The sequence below is a fragment of the Camellia sinensis genome, chromosome 13 (genome assembly GCF_055761805.1).
Source record: "Camellia sinensis isolate YWXY chromosome 13, ASM5576180v1, whole genome shotgun sequence".
Taxonomy (NCBI): Eukaryota; Viridiplantae; Streptophyta; class Magnoliopsida; order Ericales; family Theaceae; genus Camellia; species Camellia sinensis.
The window spans coordinates 110,826,208-110,843,015 of NC_138973.1; the positions used below are offsets into that span (position 1 = coordinate 110,826,208).

General features: G+C 38.6%; 1 protein-coding gene across 1 annotated transcript; it reads left to right on the forward strand.

Moving 5' to 3' along the window:
* The first annotated feature begins 10,462 nt into the window (after positions 1–10,462).
* On the forward strand, positions 10,463–15,339 carry LOC114294290 (serine/arginine repetitive matrix protein, putative (DUF936)). Its single transcript, XM_028238414.2, has 4 exons — positions 10,463–11,739; positions 13,143–13,361; positions 13,545–13,636; positions 14,494–15,339. Exons 1-4 carry the CDS (start codon positions 10,615–10,617, stop codon positions 15,194–15,196), a joined length of 2,139 nt encoding a protein of 712 aa, XP_028094215.2. The 5' UTR covers positions 10,463–10,614; the 3' UTR covers positions 15,197–15,339.
* The last annotated feature ends 1,469 nt before the right edge of the window (positions 15,340–16,808 follow it).

A 16,808-nucleotide genomic window follows, 5' to 3' on the forward strand; every position in this document is an offset into this window, starting at 1 on the left:
TTTGCCAGAGCCAGATCTATCCTTGCCTCAAATCAATCTCATCCCATTAACTGCCGAACAAGAAATGGCCAAGAAAAGAGCAATGAGGGCCCTCCTAACCGAAACAAACCAGGCCGAGGTACCACCAGCAAGCCAGCCTCAAGAGATCGTGGTAGCCTTACCAACTGCTCATCCTTCTTCATCTCGGCCAAACAAGCACGTCCGGACTTCCACGACCGAGCCGCGCCTCCTTGATGAAGAAGACACCGTTCTCCCACAATCCAATCCACCAAGCCCACAACCGGAGCGCTCAGACCGAGCTAGCTCCTCCAAGTGGGTGCCAAAGGTTACCTACAAGAACCGTGCTATCACTGACTCCGACTTAGTGGTCGCAGAAAAGGACCATATGCTGGCCTTTAATCTGGCCAAGAACGTCTGCCTTCCAGCCAATATGGATCACCACGATCATCTTACCGAGCTGAAGGCCATTCTCTCGGCTTTCAAGTCAATGGTGTTGGTAAGTTTCTCCTTTTCCTTCTCCAAATTTCAACATTTTTTTGCTCGGTTTATCTCAAAATTTGTTTCTCTCCTTTTGCAGGCCTTGTAGAAGAACCACGTTGCACACAAGCGCGTGTTGGAGCTTCGAAAGACCACGAGGGAGGCCATGGCAGAGGCCAATGCTAAAACGGCCGAGCTAAACGAGTCCCAACAGAAGATGGCCGAGCTACAGGCCGAAGTAGCTCGGCTTGCTGGCCTGGTCAATTCAGCTGAGGCAGATAAGAAAAAGGCTGCGGCCGTGATAAAAGACAAATATCTGTGCGAGCTGGCCAAGCTTGAAGGCAAGAAGAATGCAGAGATAGCTGAGCTAGAGAAGAAGGTTGAGGACGCAGAAGACCGCGGTTTCAAGGAGGGGGAGGCCACGTATATCAAGCAATGTGAAGCTGCAAAAGACCTCTTTTTCAAGTGTGGCTAGACGGCGGCTGTGGCGCAGCTCGGTCATGGCCCAGAGACCGAGGTCTTCAAACCTCCTCCGTATTTCATACCGAGCTCTATGGCGAAGTATGCTGCCGCCATTCAGCAAAAATTTCTGGAAGAGGAGGACGAAGATGTTGTTCCAGAAGACAACACCCGACCCGGTCGCCAATCTATCTCCCCAACTCTAGTGGTCTCCATCGCAACTTTGCCTGCTGTGTCTGGCGTGGTGCCTACAACCGAGCTAAACCAAGAGGTGCTTGCAACAACTGAGCTACCTTTGGGTGAAGACCGGGTTGTTCTGGATGCCGACCTAAATGACCTCTTTGCTTGATTTATGCACTTTTCTTTTCTTTTAGGTGCTAACTTTAGAAGTTTTTGTAACCGGGCTACGGCCCTATCTCTTGTACTTTGGTTTTGCATTATCAATGAAATCATCTTTTATTTTCCTCAACTGTCTGTTCGGCTTACTTGTATGATATAATCTAAATGAAGTAAATTCCCTAGTCGAGATATTTTAGCCTGGTCTTAACTTTGCAATCTAACTAGCCATACCTGCCAACCTCTTCAGCTTAGATCCTTATCTCGGCTGAAGAACAATAAGTGTTGGTTTTTCCAGCCAACGTCTTCAGCCTAGATCCTTATCTCGGCTGAAGAACAATAAGTGTTGGTTTTTCCAGCCAACCTCTTCAACTTAGATCCTTATCTCGGTTGAAGAATAATAAATGTTGGTTTTTTCAGCCAACCTCTAAGTTGGTTGTTCCTGCCAACCTAGAGTAAAGTGTTTGGTTATTCCGACCAAACGTCCTGCAGCCTGGATCCTTATCCTGGGCTTAGGAAGGGTGTTGGTTTTTTCAGCCAACCTCTAAGTTGGTTATTCCTGCCAACCTAGAGTAAAGTGTTTGGTTATTTCGACCAAACGTCCTGTAGCCTGAATCCTTATCTTGGGCTTAGGAAGGGTGTTGGTTTTTTCAACCAACCTCTAAGTTGGTTATTCCTGCCAACCTAGAGAAAAATGTTTGGTTATTCCGACCAAACGTCCTGCAACCTGGATCCTTATCCTGGGCTTATGAGGGATGTTGGTTTTTCCAGCCAACTTCTTCAGCACTGATCCTAATCTTAGTTGAAGAGAGTGCAAAGTTGGTTATTTCGACTAACTATGCTTTCAGTGCGTCTAACTCACTAAAACAATCTTTTACAGAAGGAAACAACTATACTGAAAAGAAACTATTTGTTTTATTGAGAAAGAAAAAATTACAAATATTTGAAAGAAAAGCTAGAAATAAAATAGTTTGAGATTGACAGTGTTCTATGGCCTGGGAATGGCTTTGTTGTCTTCATCTTCCAAGTGGTATGCCCCTTTTCCTGCTAATCCAACCACCTTGTAAGGTCCTTCCTAATTAGGTCCTAACTTGCCATCTCCGAGTACCAAGGTGTTGCCCATCACTTTGCGCAGTACCCAATCTCCGATTTTGAATTATCTTGGATGTAGTGTTTTGTTATACTTTCTTGATAACTCCTGTTGGTATGAGGCGATATGAATCAGTGTTTTTTCTCTTCTTTCTTCCGCAAGATTGAGCTCCAATGCTATGGCTTCTCCATTTAAGTCTGGGTCGAAATTTTCGCTTCTGATGGTGGGGAGGCCAATTTCCAGTGGGATTACTACCTCCATGCCGTAGGCTAAGGAGAATGGCGTTTCTCCAGTTGATCGTCGAGGTGTGGTACGGTAAGCCCATAAAACATGAGGAAGCTCCTCAGCCCACTTTCCTTTTGCTTTCTCTAACCTTTTCTTCAATCCGTCCAAGACAACCTTGTTTGATGTTTCTGCCTGGCCATTTGCTTGGGGGTATACCGGTGTAAAGTTGTAGAATTCTATCTTGTACTCCTCACAAAAGCCTCTAAAAATTTTGCCGTCGAACTGGGTGTCGTTGTCTGATATCAGTGCCTTGGGTATGCCGAACCGAGTGATGATATTCTGCCAGACGAACTTCTTCACATCTTTCTCCTTTATTGATGCTACTGCTTCTGCTTCCACCCACTTTGTGAAGTAGTCTGTTACTGCAAGGAAGAACTTTCTGTTGCCGGGTGCTGTTGGAAGTGGTTCTACTATGTCTAAGCCCCACATTGCGAAGGGCCATGGGCAAGTTAAAGGTAGAAGCTCTCTGGCTGGCTGATGAATTTGGTGTGCGAACTTCTGACATTTCTCGTACTTCTTGACATACTTCTCCGAATCTGCTTGCATGTAAGGTCACCAATATCCCTGCGAAATTGCTCTGTAAGCCAATGATCTCCCTCCTTGGTGGCTTTCGCATACGCCTTCGTGAATCTCGAACAGGAATGCTTCGACCTTGCTGGGATGGACGCACTTCAGGTAAGGTCCTGTGAAGGATTTCTTGTATAAGGCCATTGATGGGAAGAGCCAAAATCGTTATGACTTTGCTCTGATCTTGTTAGCCTTCTTCTTCTCTTCAGGCAAAGTGCCGTCTTTTAGGAACGTTATAATGGGATCCATCCATGAAGGGCCTAGTTCAGCGCAACATACTTCTTCTACTTCAGGTTCTTCAATGCTTGGTCTGGGTAAGAAGTCGATCAGTAATGGATGTGGGATGGATGTATCTGCCATTGAAGCAAAGCCTGCTAGTTCATCTGCTCTGTTGTTTTCTTCTCTGTCAATCTGCTCTATCCGCACTACTTCGAACTTCACGATTTCTTTTCTGACTAACTCTTGGTACTTAACCATTATTTTATCCTTTGCTTCGTAGTCGCCTGAAATTTGATTCACCACCAGCTGTGAGTCACTGTAAACCATTAGCTCAGTGGCCTTCATGTAGAGTGTTGATTTCAGTCCTGCCAGAAGCGCTTCATACTCCGCTTCGTTGTTTGATGCTAGGAAGCCAAGGTTGACCACCTGTTCTACTACTAGGCCATTTGGTGAGATGAGGACTATGCCGAGTCTTGCTCCGTGCCTGTTGGATACTCCATCCACAAAGAGTTTCCACATCTCTCCAAAGAATAGCTTCCAGCAGGTAGAGGGATCGGATGATGCCTTGGGGTCCTGAGTGTTGCTGGTGTTTTCTTCAAAGCCCACACTTACTGTTTGCCCCTCGCTATTTGATTGTACCAAGTCTTTATTTGTTGATGGACCTTTACTTGGTGTAGCATGGTTTGTTTCTCCCTCCCTTTGTTCTCTCTGGTCTGTCTTGGGAGGTAGCTAGGTATCCTGTATTAGGGGTTGTGCTATTCCGGCGCCATTGTCTATCCCTATTTCGGTTGTACCCGTTAAGTCAACTGGGCAGACGTGATGACTTCCTGGTGTGAATTCTGCGACAAAGTCTGCCAAAGCTTGGGCTTTTATCGCGGTTCTGGGTTGAAACTTGATGTCAAATTGTCCTAACTCTACTGCCCACTTCAAGATTCGCCTAAAAAAGTTTGCCCTCTCAAACAAAGCTTTTAATGGAAAAGCTGTGAGGACGATTATGGTGTGGGCGTGAAAGTAGTGCGACAACTTCTTTAAGGCCATCATCAAGGCTAAGGCCAGTTTTTCCAGTGGTAAGTACCTGGTTTCTGCGCCCAGTAATGTCTTGCTGACATAAAAGATGGGCAGATGTTGGATTCCTTCCGCTCGGACCAACACTGCGCTAATTGCGTGCTGTGAAACTGCCAAGTACAAAAATAGTTCTTCTCCAGGGATTGGGGTCACTAGCAGCAGTGGAGAAGACATGTATTCTTTCAAACTTTCTAGGGCGCGGTCGCATTCTTCATCCCACTCAAACTTGGCCTTAATGCTTGAAAAAATGGTCGACATCTGTCTGACGACCGACTTATAAACCGGTTTAGCGCGGCTGCCATACCGGTGAGATATTGTACTTCTTTTACTGAGTTGGGCCTTTCTAGATCCTGGATTTCTTTGATCTGAGAAGGGTCTGCCTCTATACCTCGGTTGGTTACCAGGAAGCCTAGGAATTTGCCTGATCCTACGCCGAACGCACACTTAGATGCATTAAGGTGCAACTTGTGCTTCTTTAGGATCTGAAACATCTCATCTAGGTCCCTGAGATGGTTATTTTTATCCTTGCTTTTGACCACCATGTCGTCGATGTAAGCCTCCATTGTTCTACCTAACAATGGCTCAAACATCTTGGTGATTATTCACTGAAATGTTGCCCATGCGTTTTTTATGCTAAAGGGCATGACCTTGTAGCAATACAGTCGTCTTGGCGTTGTAAAGGATGTGACCTCCTGGTCTGGTTTTTACATAGTGATCTGATGGTAACCTCTGTACGTATCAAGAAAGCTAAGTCGATTGTGTCCTACCGTTAGGTCTACTAGTTGGTTTATCCGTGGTAGGGGAAAGCTGTCTTTTGGGCACGCCTTGTTGACTGTTTTGTAGTCCACACAGACACGCCATTTTCCATTCTTCTTTGGCACCACTACTGTGTTGGATATCTACTTGGGATAGTGCACCTCTCTGATAGCTCCTGCCTCTAGAAGGTTTCCCACTTCTTCCGCCACTATCTCGGCGTGGTGGAGTGCTGATCTACAAGTGCGTTGTATGATTGGTCTTGCAGTTGGGTGGACATTCAATTGGTGACAGATGAAGTTTGGGTCAATGTTAGGCATGTCATACGGCGTCCAGGCAAACAGTTCGATGTTAGAGGTCAAGAATTCCATGACCTCTATTCTCTCGGTGCTGGACATAGATGAGCCAAGCAAAAAGAACTTTTCCAGGTCCTTTTCATCTATTCTTACCTGTACCAAGTCTTCCATTGCCTTCTGTTCAGCGGCTTTGCCGACATCTGCAAACAATTCATTGTTCTCAGGTTCTTCCTCCATCTGAACAAACCCTTTGGCAGCTCGGCTGCCATTTACTGTGATGAGGCATTGCTTGGACATAATTTGGTCTCCATAGACCTCTTCAATTACTCTGGCTTCATTGGGGAATCGCATTACTTGATGGTAGGTTGATGCTACCGATCGCATGGCGTGCAGCCATATCCTCCCCAAGATTATGTTGTAAGTGGAGGGGACTTTCAATACCCAGAATTCCACTTGTTTCGTCATGCTTCCTGCTCTGACTGAGAGGATAATCTTGCCAACTGGCCACTCTGGCATTGAGTTAAATCCGATCAGGGGAGATATGGCAGGTGCCAAATCTTTGGCCTCCAGTTTCAACTGTTTGAAGGTTTCGTAATACATTATCTCACATGAGCTCCATTGGTCAATCAAAATTCACTTGACGTCGTAATCCTTGACGCGAAGAGTGACGACCAGTGCATCATTGTGGGGGCAATATATCCTGGCCAAGTCTCTGTCTGAAAAAGACATGACATTCGTGGCCTCTGTTCTCCCCTTTTTAATAGTGGCTGTGCACTCAATACCTCCCTTAAGTACTCAGCCTTCTTTATCATTCCCTTGAGCTCATATACTCGCTCAGGTTCGAATACCCCATCGCGGAGAGTGACGACTAGTACATCAAAGATTTATAAAGTCAACAACCTGATATTAGAAGTCAAATGCAATTAGAGGTTTCATCAATTGATAATTTACAAACATTTTCGTATGATCCTATACGTGCACAAAATTTTGTAGTTGATTATTTTATTAAAAAAGAACAACCTTTTACTACTAGTGAATGTCCCGATTTTACCGAAATGATTCACGAAAGTTTTGTACCGCAATATTAAATTTTTTTAAGAAATACTAATAGAAGCAGGATTTTAAAGAAATTTGAGGATGTTAAAAGTGAATTATTTGACATCTTTAAAAAATTGAATGAAAGAGTTTGTTTAACATCTGATTTGTTGTCAAATAATGGTTTAAAATATCAATATATCACTACACATTTTATTGATAATGATTGAAAATTAAACAAAAGAATTATTTTATTTAAATTAGTTGAACTTCCATACACTGGTCATTCGCTTAGTGTAGAAATAAGAAATGTATTATATGAGTGAGCTTTACAAAATAAAATATTTATGATTAGTTTAGATAATGCAACATATTATAATCAAACTGTAACTCATTTAAAATCGACTTTTCAATTACTTGTTGATGGTGATTTATTTCATGTTCATTGTTGTGTCTATATTTTAAACTTGATTGTTAAAGAAGCTATGCATGTATACGAGATTTCTGTACTTGTAATAAAAAATGCAGTTGTTACTATTATGTTTTTTACTAATCGAATTTTGAAATATAAAAAAAAATTGTAAACGAGAAAATATGCCATTTAAAAAATTAATTTTAAATATAAATAGTAGGTGGAATTCAATGTATAATATGTTAAAAAAAAACTTGTAAATAAAGAAAAGCAATAGATTTATTTTTTGCAACAATATCAATAAGAGAAGTACTGACTCCTACAGAACTTAATTGGCTGCAAGTAGCCTTGTATAAAGATTTTTTAAAAGTTTTTGATACTTTAACAAAATTATTTTCTTATATATATATATATATATATTCCTACTTCACCATTTGTTTTACATATGTTAGCAGAAATAATTAAAGTTTTTGTGAAATATATGGGTAATAAATATTATGTAACCATTATTACTTCAATGAAAGTAAAATTTGATAAATATTTTGATCATATGCCTTATCTTTTAGGTTTAGCCATTGTTAGACTTATTTATTTTGATGATTTATTTAATTATGTTTTAATTTATTTGAAAGAGAAAAATAAAATCTAAAATTTATTAAAGCTTATTTTACATATGTGCCAACCTATATATTTAGAAATGAATTCAGGGAGCATGACTTGAGGGGGAGCCTTTGTTACTCCCAAATCAAATCAAAATATCATTGTGTGCCATCATCAAAAAGAGGGAGATTGTTAGACTTATTATTTTGATGATTTATTTAATTATGTTTTAATTTATTTAAAAGAGAAAAATAGAATCCAAAATTTATTTTAATGATTTATTTAATTATATTTTAATCAAAATTTATTTTGATGATTTATTTGAAAGAAAAAAATAGAATCAAAATTTATTTTGATGATTTATTTGAAAGAGAAAAATATAATCAAAATTTATTTTGTCCTATTATTTCTCACATAAACCTTTATCCTAAATGTTGTTAGAATGTATTTAATATTTGATTAAATCAGGAGTTCAAACAGCCCAAAACAAAGGTTCAAACAGCCTAACACAGCAGCAGGCCAAAAGGTTCAAGTGGAAGATATTCAAATTAGTAATGATGGAAGTACAACGGTTATAAACGGCTATAAAGGTTCAAAAGGCCAAAAGGTTCAAAAGGTTCAAGTGAAAGATATTCAAATTTGTAATGATGAAGTGAAAAATATTCAAATTGGTAATGATAGAAGTACAATAGCTATAAACGGCTATAAATGGTTATAATTTTCATTACATATACCAAAACCTCTAATGTAAACAAGTTACAAAAAATCTGAAAATATTCTTTGATCTATAATCACTCACATCTATTCTCAGAAATTATACACTGAGCCTTATAACTTTAAGCACATCTTTTCTGTGTGAGATTTACAGAAAAATTAAATTTTCATTTTATATATCTATCTTTGAGAGATATTTATTGTAAGATTTCTTTGAAAGCAAAAATACTATTTCATCTTGTAAAAGTGTTGCAAACACTGCGTTCTTGAAATCTTGAGAGTGCTTGTGAATCACTTAAGATTTGTAAGGGCTTGGGCTTGTGAAATCTATGTAAAATCCGTGGAGGATTGCTCCGTTTGTAAAGAGGTTGCTAGCACCTATGTGAAACTAGAAGATAGTGAAAAATCTCAAGTGAAACTTGAGGAGTGGATGTAGGCTTGGTTGAAGCCGAACCACTATAAATCTGTTTGTTTCCTCTTCCCTGATCTCTTTACTTTCCTACTACTGCTATAACTATCTAATATTCATGTGTTAATCATTTGATTTACCTTGTATGTTAGTTATACTTCATTATTATTTTGCTTGATCATTTACTGCTAAGTTCATCATTGTACTTGTTAATAATTTGTTGTACTAGTAGTTAATTTTATTGAGGTATTATTAATTTTAATTTATAAAAGCCTAATTCACCCCCCTTTTAGGTTGTTTTTTGGATAATAGCCATAATAATTGATCCTAGGTATAAAAAATTAGTTTACAAGAATTTTTAGAACGTATGTTCGTTGATCAAACACAATTTGCCCCTATTATACAAACATGTAACAAATTATTTGAAGAATACAAGGCAGGTGCATCTGTAAACACACCTATAAACACTACACTAGCAGTCTCATCTCGAGGCGGGAGATTAGGGTTTTTTCAGCAATAAAAGTAGAAGAATATTTTAACATACAATCATAAGTAGTTTTGAACTACAACGTTATTTGGAAAGCCCACCACTGGATGATTTCGATAATTTTAACATTTTAAAATGGTGGAAACAAAATGAAATTATGTGGCCGGTGGTTTCATAGATTGCCCGTGATATACTAACCGTTCCTATTTCTACAGTTGCTTCAGAAACAGCTTTTAGTGCAGGTGGACGGGTGTTGAGTGATTACTGTAGCAGGCTTTAACCCCAAATGGTTGAGGCACTGATGATATCGAGAGATCATATGCATGCGCTTATGAGAAGACAAATTTATAATGAAAATGAGCGAATTCAAAATGATTTGGATAACATATCTTCGGGCAATGCGACCGAAATGTCTGTCTCCTCAAATGATTGATCATCAATTTATTTTTTACTATTTTATTTCATTTTTTTATATTATATTATTGAGGTAGAGTATAATGCAAATGATTGATAGGCTAGTAGGTGCCAATATAGTTGGGATGTACTTGACTTGTAATGATGTAATTGTTGTACCATCATCAATAATCTACACCTATTTTATTTAATGATATAAATTTTTGTAATATTTTATTTTATTTTGAAATAAAAATTATTCATTCAATAAATGTTATATAATTAATTTAATATTATAATATTGAAAGTTTCATTTTCATATATATAAAATTTTTCATTTTGAAAGAAAAAAAATTACATAATTGCATGCTTTTTTAATTATAAGTTTATAATTAAAAAAATATAAATCATACATAATTAAATTTAAATACCACCATGAAACATAATCAAACAAAACATGTCATCAATTTTAACTAAAATACTCTAGTATAATTTTACTTTTATTTTTTTATCCCTAACAAATAATCTATATAGATAATGTGTTTATTATTCATTATTTTAAATAAAAAAAGACCCGACTAGGCCCGCAGCCCTCGACCCTATTATAAGTGGGTTTGAATCCCATTTTTTAGCTCATGAACCGGCCAGTCTGGCTTACTAAAAAAACAAAAACCTACAAAGCCTGCCCAGTCCGACCCAAACCCGGGCCCAAATAGGCCAGGCCGAGCTATGTGTTGCTCGCCACTCCCGTGGGCCGTGCGGGATAGTTTCTTGTGGGGTAGGCTGTGGACCCGTTACATTCCATCTCTCCACTCCTCGTATCAATTCAAAATTTTTAAAAAGAAGAGATAAAAGCGGGCATTTCAAATTCAAAGCCCCTCCAACGGTTATCATTTACTGACCCCAACGCAATCCCTCTGGCAATTCTCTTATCTCTCTCTCTCTCTCGCATTCATCTTCTTAATAAAATCCTAATTTCTTCATCAAATCTCTCATTCTTCTTCCTTCTCATCATCAATGGCGACTCTCACTGCAGGAATCCTGCTAAAGCTCCTCCAGTCCATGAACTCCAACACCAGAGTCACCGGCGACCACCGCTCCCCTCTCCTCCAACTAATCAGCATCGTCCCTGCTCTCGCCGGCTCCGATCTCTGGCCCAACCACGGCTTCTACGTCCAACTCTCCGATTCCCTCAACTCCACCTACGTCTCTCTCTCCGACCGCGACACCGATCTCATCCTCACCAACCGCCTCCAGCTCGGCCAGTTCCTCTACGTCGATCGTTTCGACTTCGACTCTCCCGTCCCTCGCGCCTCCGGCCTCCGCCCCATCGCTGGCCGCCACTCCTTCGTCGGAACTCCCGAGCCTCTCATCGCTCGAATCTCTGCCTCCAAACGCGAGTTCGTGATCCAGCCTGTGTCAGACTCAGATCCATCAACCGATCCAATCGCGGCCTTGTTTACGAATAAGAAACTTCACGAATCGAAAATTGATGGTAAGGAATCGAAATTTGAGGTTATGAATGGAAAGTATAGCGCCAGGAGAGTTCTGGCACCAAGAGATAATGTATCGGCGGAGAAAAATGAGGAATCGAATGTCTCTGATAGGCCTCAGAGGTTTTCTTCTCCTGCTTCTGGGAAGCAACAACGATCGGTATCGGTTGGGAAGAAGAATTCGGCTGTTGTGGAGAGAGATCCGTCTCCGGCGGGGAAAGTGAAGAGGTCGGCGTCTCCGGTGCCATCCAAATGTGTGGTTCCAAGCTTGGCTGTAGCTCGTGAGGAGAATCGGAGGACTTCGAAGGAGCCGGCGATTATTGTGCCGTCAAGGTATCGACAGCCATCGCCGAATGGGCGGAGACAGGCATCGCCGAATGCGAGGAGGTTGTCGGTTTCTCCGGGGAGGAGATTGTCTAGCGGAGTTAAGGTTTCACCTGTTGTTGGGGCGGTGGATTCGGCTAGCAAGAAAAAAATGGCGACTATTGCTGCTGGGATATCGAAGGTTTCAGAGGCACTTGTTGGGTCGGCAAAGGCAAGTAGGAAGAGCTGGGATGAACCAGGGGCAACCACGGAAGCGGTGGTGGAGCAGAAAGAGAAGAGTTCAACGAAAAATAAGCTGGATTTGCAAGCAATTTTGCGAACTCAGGTAAGTTTTGTTAGCAATTTGTTTTGAATTGATAGGTGATTTTATATTGTTGGTATGCTGAGTGTAACATACTGCTGTGTTTGATATAGTCTGAGAGAAGGGCTTAGGTTTGTGGCACTGAGGTAGTACTGAAACACTGAGACCAAATGATGAGAAAGTTAAGTTTGAAGTGTGACTGTCCCCTGTATCATCTGGTGGATTGTTGTTTTTGAAAAAAAAGAAGTTGCTTTTTTGTTTACCTTATGCTGAGGGGGTTTTTGAGAACAATTGACGAGAGAGTCGTCTTCAGCCACAAAAGTCCATGTATTTTTTCAATTGCTCTTACTTGTTGGTGCTTTAGGCATCTGCAATCCTTACTCTTTTTTTCATCCAATCTTTTTGAAAAAAAATTCAAACTTGTCCTAAATACATGTTTTTATCTGTTTTTGATGAAAGAAAACCATCTCTAATCCTTATGCTTTAAAATTTCATCAAATTTAAGTTAAAATATGATTAGTGAAGGATTTGATTCATCCTTGATTTAGTGAAAAAATTGCCTGTCCCTTGATTTGATATAGATTTGATGAAATGGTTGGAGTATACTATTAGCCATTTTTTCATTAGATTTGAATTTGATGAAAAAATTGATGCACCATTTTACATACTCAATTTAATATCTCCAACATAAATGAAATCTAATAATTGATCACAGAATACACTAAACTGGTATTAGTGTACTTAATATTTCAACACGCTGTCCCTATGATATTAGTTGTATACCATTACTAACTTGTTGAAAGTAATAATATCATGTCTGCATTGGTCTTCTTCATATTTACAGAGAATTGCATTAACTGAAAGAATGAAAGAAAAGTTTGAACACGAGTGAGTTTCAATGGATAGACATAGACTCCAGCTCTTCCATTAAATTTGACTATACAAAGGCAACCATATGTAGTATCTGTAACTACTGAACTTAATTACTGCAGCAATTTTAATTAGGTTTTAATCATGTCCTGCCACTGTATTCTAAGTAGCAATTTCTAACTGTGTAAAACATCTTAGAGTTCAGGGTTGGGGGAAGTGATATATGGTATGTTGGATATAACCCTCTTAAAAGTTAAATGTGATTGAGATGTGTTCGGATTTGGTTGGTCATCATAACAACTAGTTTGGTAACAAGTACTTGTTTAGGTCATGGATGTGGGCATTTAGTTAGTAGAATTAATAAAAAGTAATTTACTAGTAAATTCTGGGGATAATGCTCTACTTGACTGACACATACCTATCTTTTCTTTCTCATTTTAGTTTATCTTTAGCTCTTTCTTTTACTCATTTTTGTGTAGTTTTATTCAGCCTAATAGAATAAAAATGTGCTACTGTTTTTAATTGTTTGTTTGTTCTTTCAATATTCAATTTTTCAGGCTGCTATTTCTAGGCGTCTAAGTGATGTGGATAGTCAAAAACCCAATAGAGATGATTCTGAAACCCGAGAGAAAGCAAAATCTAGCTTGACTGAAGGTGGTTTGGTGACTGAGAAGCCAATATGTGTGGCTTCTGGAATCACTATTCATGAAAAGAAATGGACAGATGGCAGTATTCCATTGGATGCAGTCTCTGCAACCCTTGCAAAGCTAGGAAAGGTAAACATGAAGATTATCATTTCTCTTTAATTGGCTAGAATTGAACTAGAACTTACATCTACCAACTTTGGTACTTATGGAAAGCTCAGCAACGATTACCATCAAAATCAGTTAAAAACAGAAACATTTAGTCAAATCATTCCTTGGCCTGAATTCTGGTTTTTATATGCTGATCCAATGCAGGAAGCTATGCAGAGGAAGGCTCTTGCTTCTACAGCTGCAGCTGAAGCTTTGGAAGAGGCCATTGTCACCGAGTCTATTGTAAGGAGCTTAAGGTAATCTCTCTCTCTCTCTCTCTCTCTCTATGAAGCATGGTTACTTGGAAAAACATGTTTTACCCATACCGGATACATTTTGGGTATTGGTACTTTGCATGATACTTTTATATGTACTAGGTACAAGAAGCACATTTTTTTTTCTTAATTTTTGTTGTACCCAGTGGTGCCTCAACTAGAGTAATATTTTCTTTTTCCTCTGTTTGTAAAATTAGATTAATTGGCCTTTTATCTATACTTAGCATGATTTTAAAATTAAACTTTGATTTGTACTTTCTTCAATATAATGTCATTTAACTTCAGTTTATACCTTTATTTTGTCATTAAACTGTGGCTTGTAAACCAATTAAACAATTTAACTAATTTTACATTATTCTAAATTAAAAATAAATATTTTTTTACAAACATAAGCACCCATACCGATATCCCGCTATTTTCGTTTTACTGTATCAATAGACTCATACCTACCAATCCCCGTACACACGTGCCTCATTGTTTCTCTCTCTCTCTCTCTCTCTCTCTCTCTCTCTCTTTCTCGCACAAACATGTTTTTTAGGTATTGGGGATATAGTGTTTGTGTTAGATAACTAATATGATGTGGCAGACAATTTGAAACATAGTCTGATGATTATTAGGATGTGAGGTAGCTCAGTTGATACGTCTGTGTATATGGAGAACAAAACCTAAGTTCTTTAGCTCCTTCTGAGCTTGAATCCATTGTCTTATTAGAATTGTTGAGGACTTGCTTAAAGTTCATTCCTCACCAGCATCTGGTGACACTGACATAAAAAATTGAACTTGTACAATTCATTTTTACAGTTCGACATGAGCATGATTTTTTATGCCTTCTATTTCAGCATGTTTTCAGATCTTTGTTCTACATCAAAGGCAGGAAATCCTTTACCCACCATTGACCGCTTCATGTCAATCTATGATGAAGTCGTGAAATCAACATCAACTGCTGAATCAATTGCAATTAACCGAAGTTCTGTCCCTCATCATACTGACAATATCCTGACAGAGCATTCAAAATCCGTTTCTCTTTGGGTAGAAGCTGCTCTGGCCACAGATCTTGAAATTGTCTCTCTCCTAACCGACCAAAAAATTGAGTCTCCTCGGCCAACACTGCAGAAAAGTTCATCAAAACGGCACTCTCTCAATGCACCTTCTAAAAACCAGACGAATACAATTGCTCCATCACTCCCCTCAGATGCTACTGGCAAAGGATGGATAAGGGGCCATGGAATGAATGAAACTGTGGAACTTGGAATGAATTTGCAATCAGAGATGCAAATGTGGTTTGTACGGTTTGTCGAGGAATCCTTGGATGCTGGTTTCCGAGTGTTTGGGAAGTGTAATTCTGATGGTGGACTCGACTGTGGCCCAATTGCTGCAGTGCTATCACAGCTAAAGCGAGTCAACGACTGGTTGGATCGCATGGTGTCAAAACAGAATGAACTCCTGACAAGAAAGATTGAGCAGCTGAAGCGGAAGATCTATGGATTTGTCATTCATCACATGGGGACGACTGTAAATACCATGCCTGTTTCTTCATCTTGATTTGCTTTGCATCAAATATTTGGTCAATTAATGATTATTTATTTGATCATTGTCAGCACTGCAAGTTTTCTTTGAACATAAAATTTTGCTTCACATGTTCCTTTTGGCAATTTTTATGGTATTACATCAATATCATCGATCCATAGTTGGCTTATATATTTTGTTTTTCAACACTAAACTGCATTGTTTGTGGGTTTTCCATCAACCTTGCAGACACTTGCATATTAAACATGGAGGCCTCTCATGTGTTCTCTTAATTGGATGACATATTGAATAGAGCTGTCTATTAGGTCATGTTTGTTTCGCTCCATAGATGAGAAAATTGGATTAGTAATTCTATGAACTTTATGTAAATCGTGTTTAATTGGCAAAAGTGGAAGCGGACTATAAATCTGTACACATGGTGGGATTAGCATTTCTATGGAAGGTTGGGATTGTTAATCTAATCTTGTGACAAAGTTGCATTTTATACAATGAGAACTTCAACATAATTTCATAGATAATCTTAACCAATTAATAACACGCTAGTACAACAAACATTTTATTTTGCATCTCTAATCTAATATTATCACATTAATAATTCTATTATTAAATCATATTGTATTCATAAGCTAATTTGCCAAACAAATAGAGCTTCCGTTTGGGAAGTGGGTTGGCTTTTTGACTTTTTGGCTTTTTTGGCTATTTTAGCCTGGGCCAAAAAGCTTGGTTTGGGAAGGGCTTTTTGGTTTTTTGATTTTTTTGACTTTTTTTGTGAGAGAATAGTATAATGATTATGGGTTGGATGTGATGTTTTGTTTTTTGTGGCTAAAATAGCTTATTTTGTCTTTTGCGGCTAAAATAACCAAAAAAACCCACTTTAATTCTTCTCAAACGGACCCAGAATAATCAAATTCCTATGGAATTGTGCCCAGAGGGGGGTAAATAGGCCAATTTTAACAAATAACGCCAATTGTAAAATTACCAAGTAATTAATTGATTTCAATATAAATTAGAATATTGTTTATGAACCAATCAATTAATCAAGCAACCAATATAGCAATAGAATAATCTACTCCATTAATTCATCCATTGAGTCATTTAATCAACCACCTGGCAATCAATCATGAGACTCAAGAATTTACGTGGAAACTCTATAGAAAAACTCTCCTACGGGATGAAAATCACGATCTCAACACCGAAAGAAAATTCACTAATAAATCAAACAGTTATAATACTCAAGATGAAGGAATTATAACTTTACTCAAGTTTACCTAAACCATTGAATTAGTTCACCACAAGCTTCAACAAACTTAATTTCTGCTCCAAAGTGGCTTTGACAATGTCAACTTCCGTTGATTCAATAGCAACCACGAAGCTCTTCGCTTTGATCTCCGTCTTCAAAGGCTCCAATGCTCATCGGCCATGGTGTTATAGAAATATGAAAAGATATGTGAAGGTTTTGGTGTAAATAAAAATAATCCAAGTAAAACAATTTATTTCAAGTCATACTTCAAAATTTTAGATTGAATATTAGACAAGACTCATCAATGGAATGAACAAGCTATCAAGCTTGTAGAGAGAGAAAATGATTCTTAAAAAAGTGTAACGGTCTCTTTTATCAAGAAATGAT

Coding starts and splice junctions, on each gene's coding strand:
- LOC114294290 (XM_028238414.2), top strand. CDS start 10,615: ATGGCGACTCTCACTGCAGGAATCCTGCTAAAGCTCCTCCAGTCCATG. Junction 13,362..13,544: donor CCCTTGCAAAGCTAGGAAAG/GTAAACATGAAG, acceptor GATCCAATGCAG/GAAGCTATGCAGAGGAAGGC. Junction 13,637..14,493: donor TCTATTGTAAGGAGCTTAAG/GTAATCTCTCTC, acceptor CTTCTATTTCAG/CATGTTTTCAGATCTTTGTT.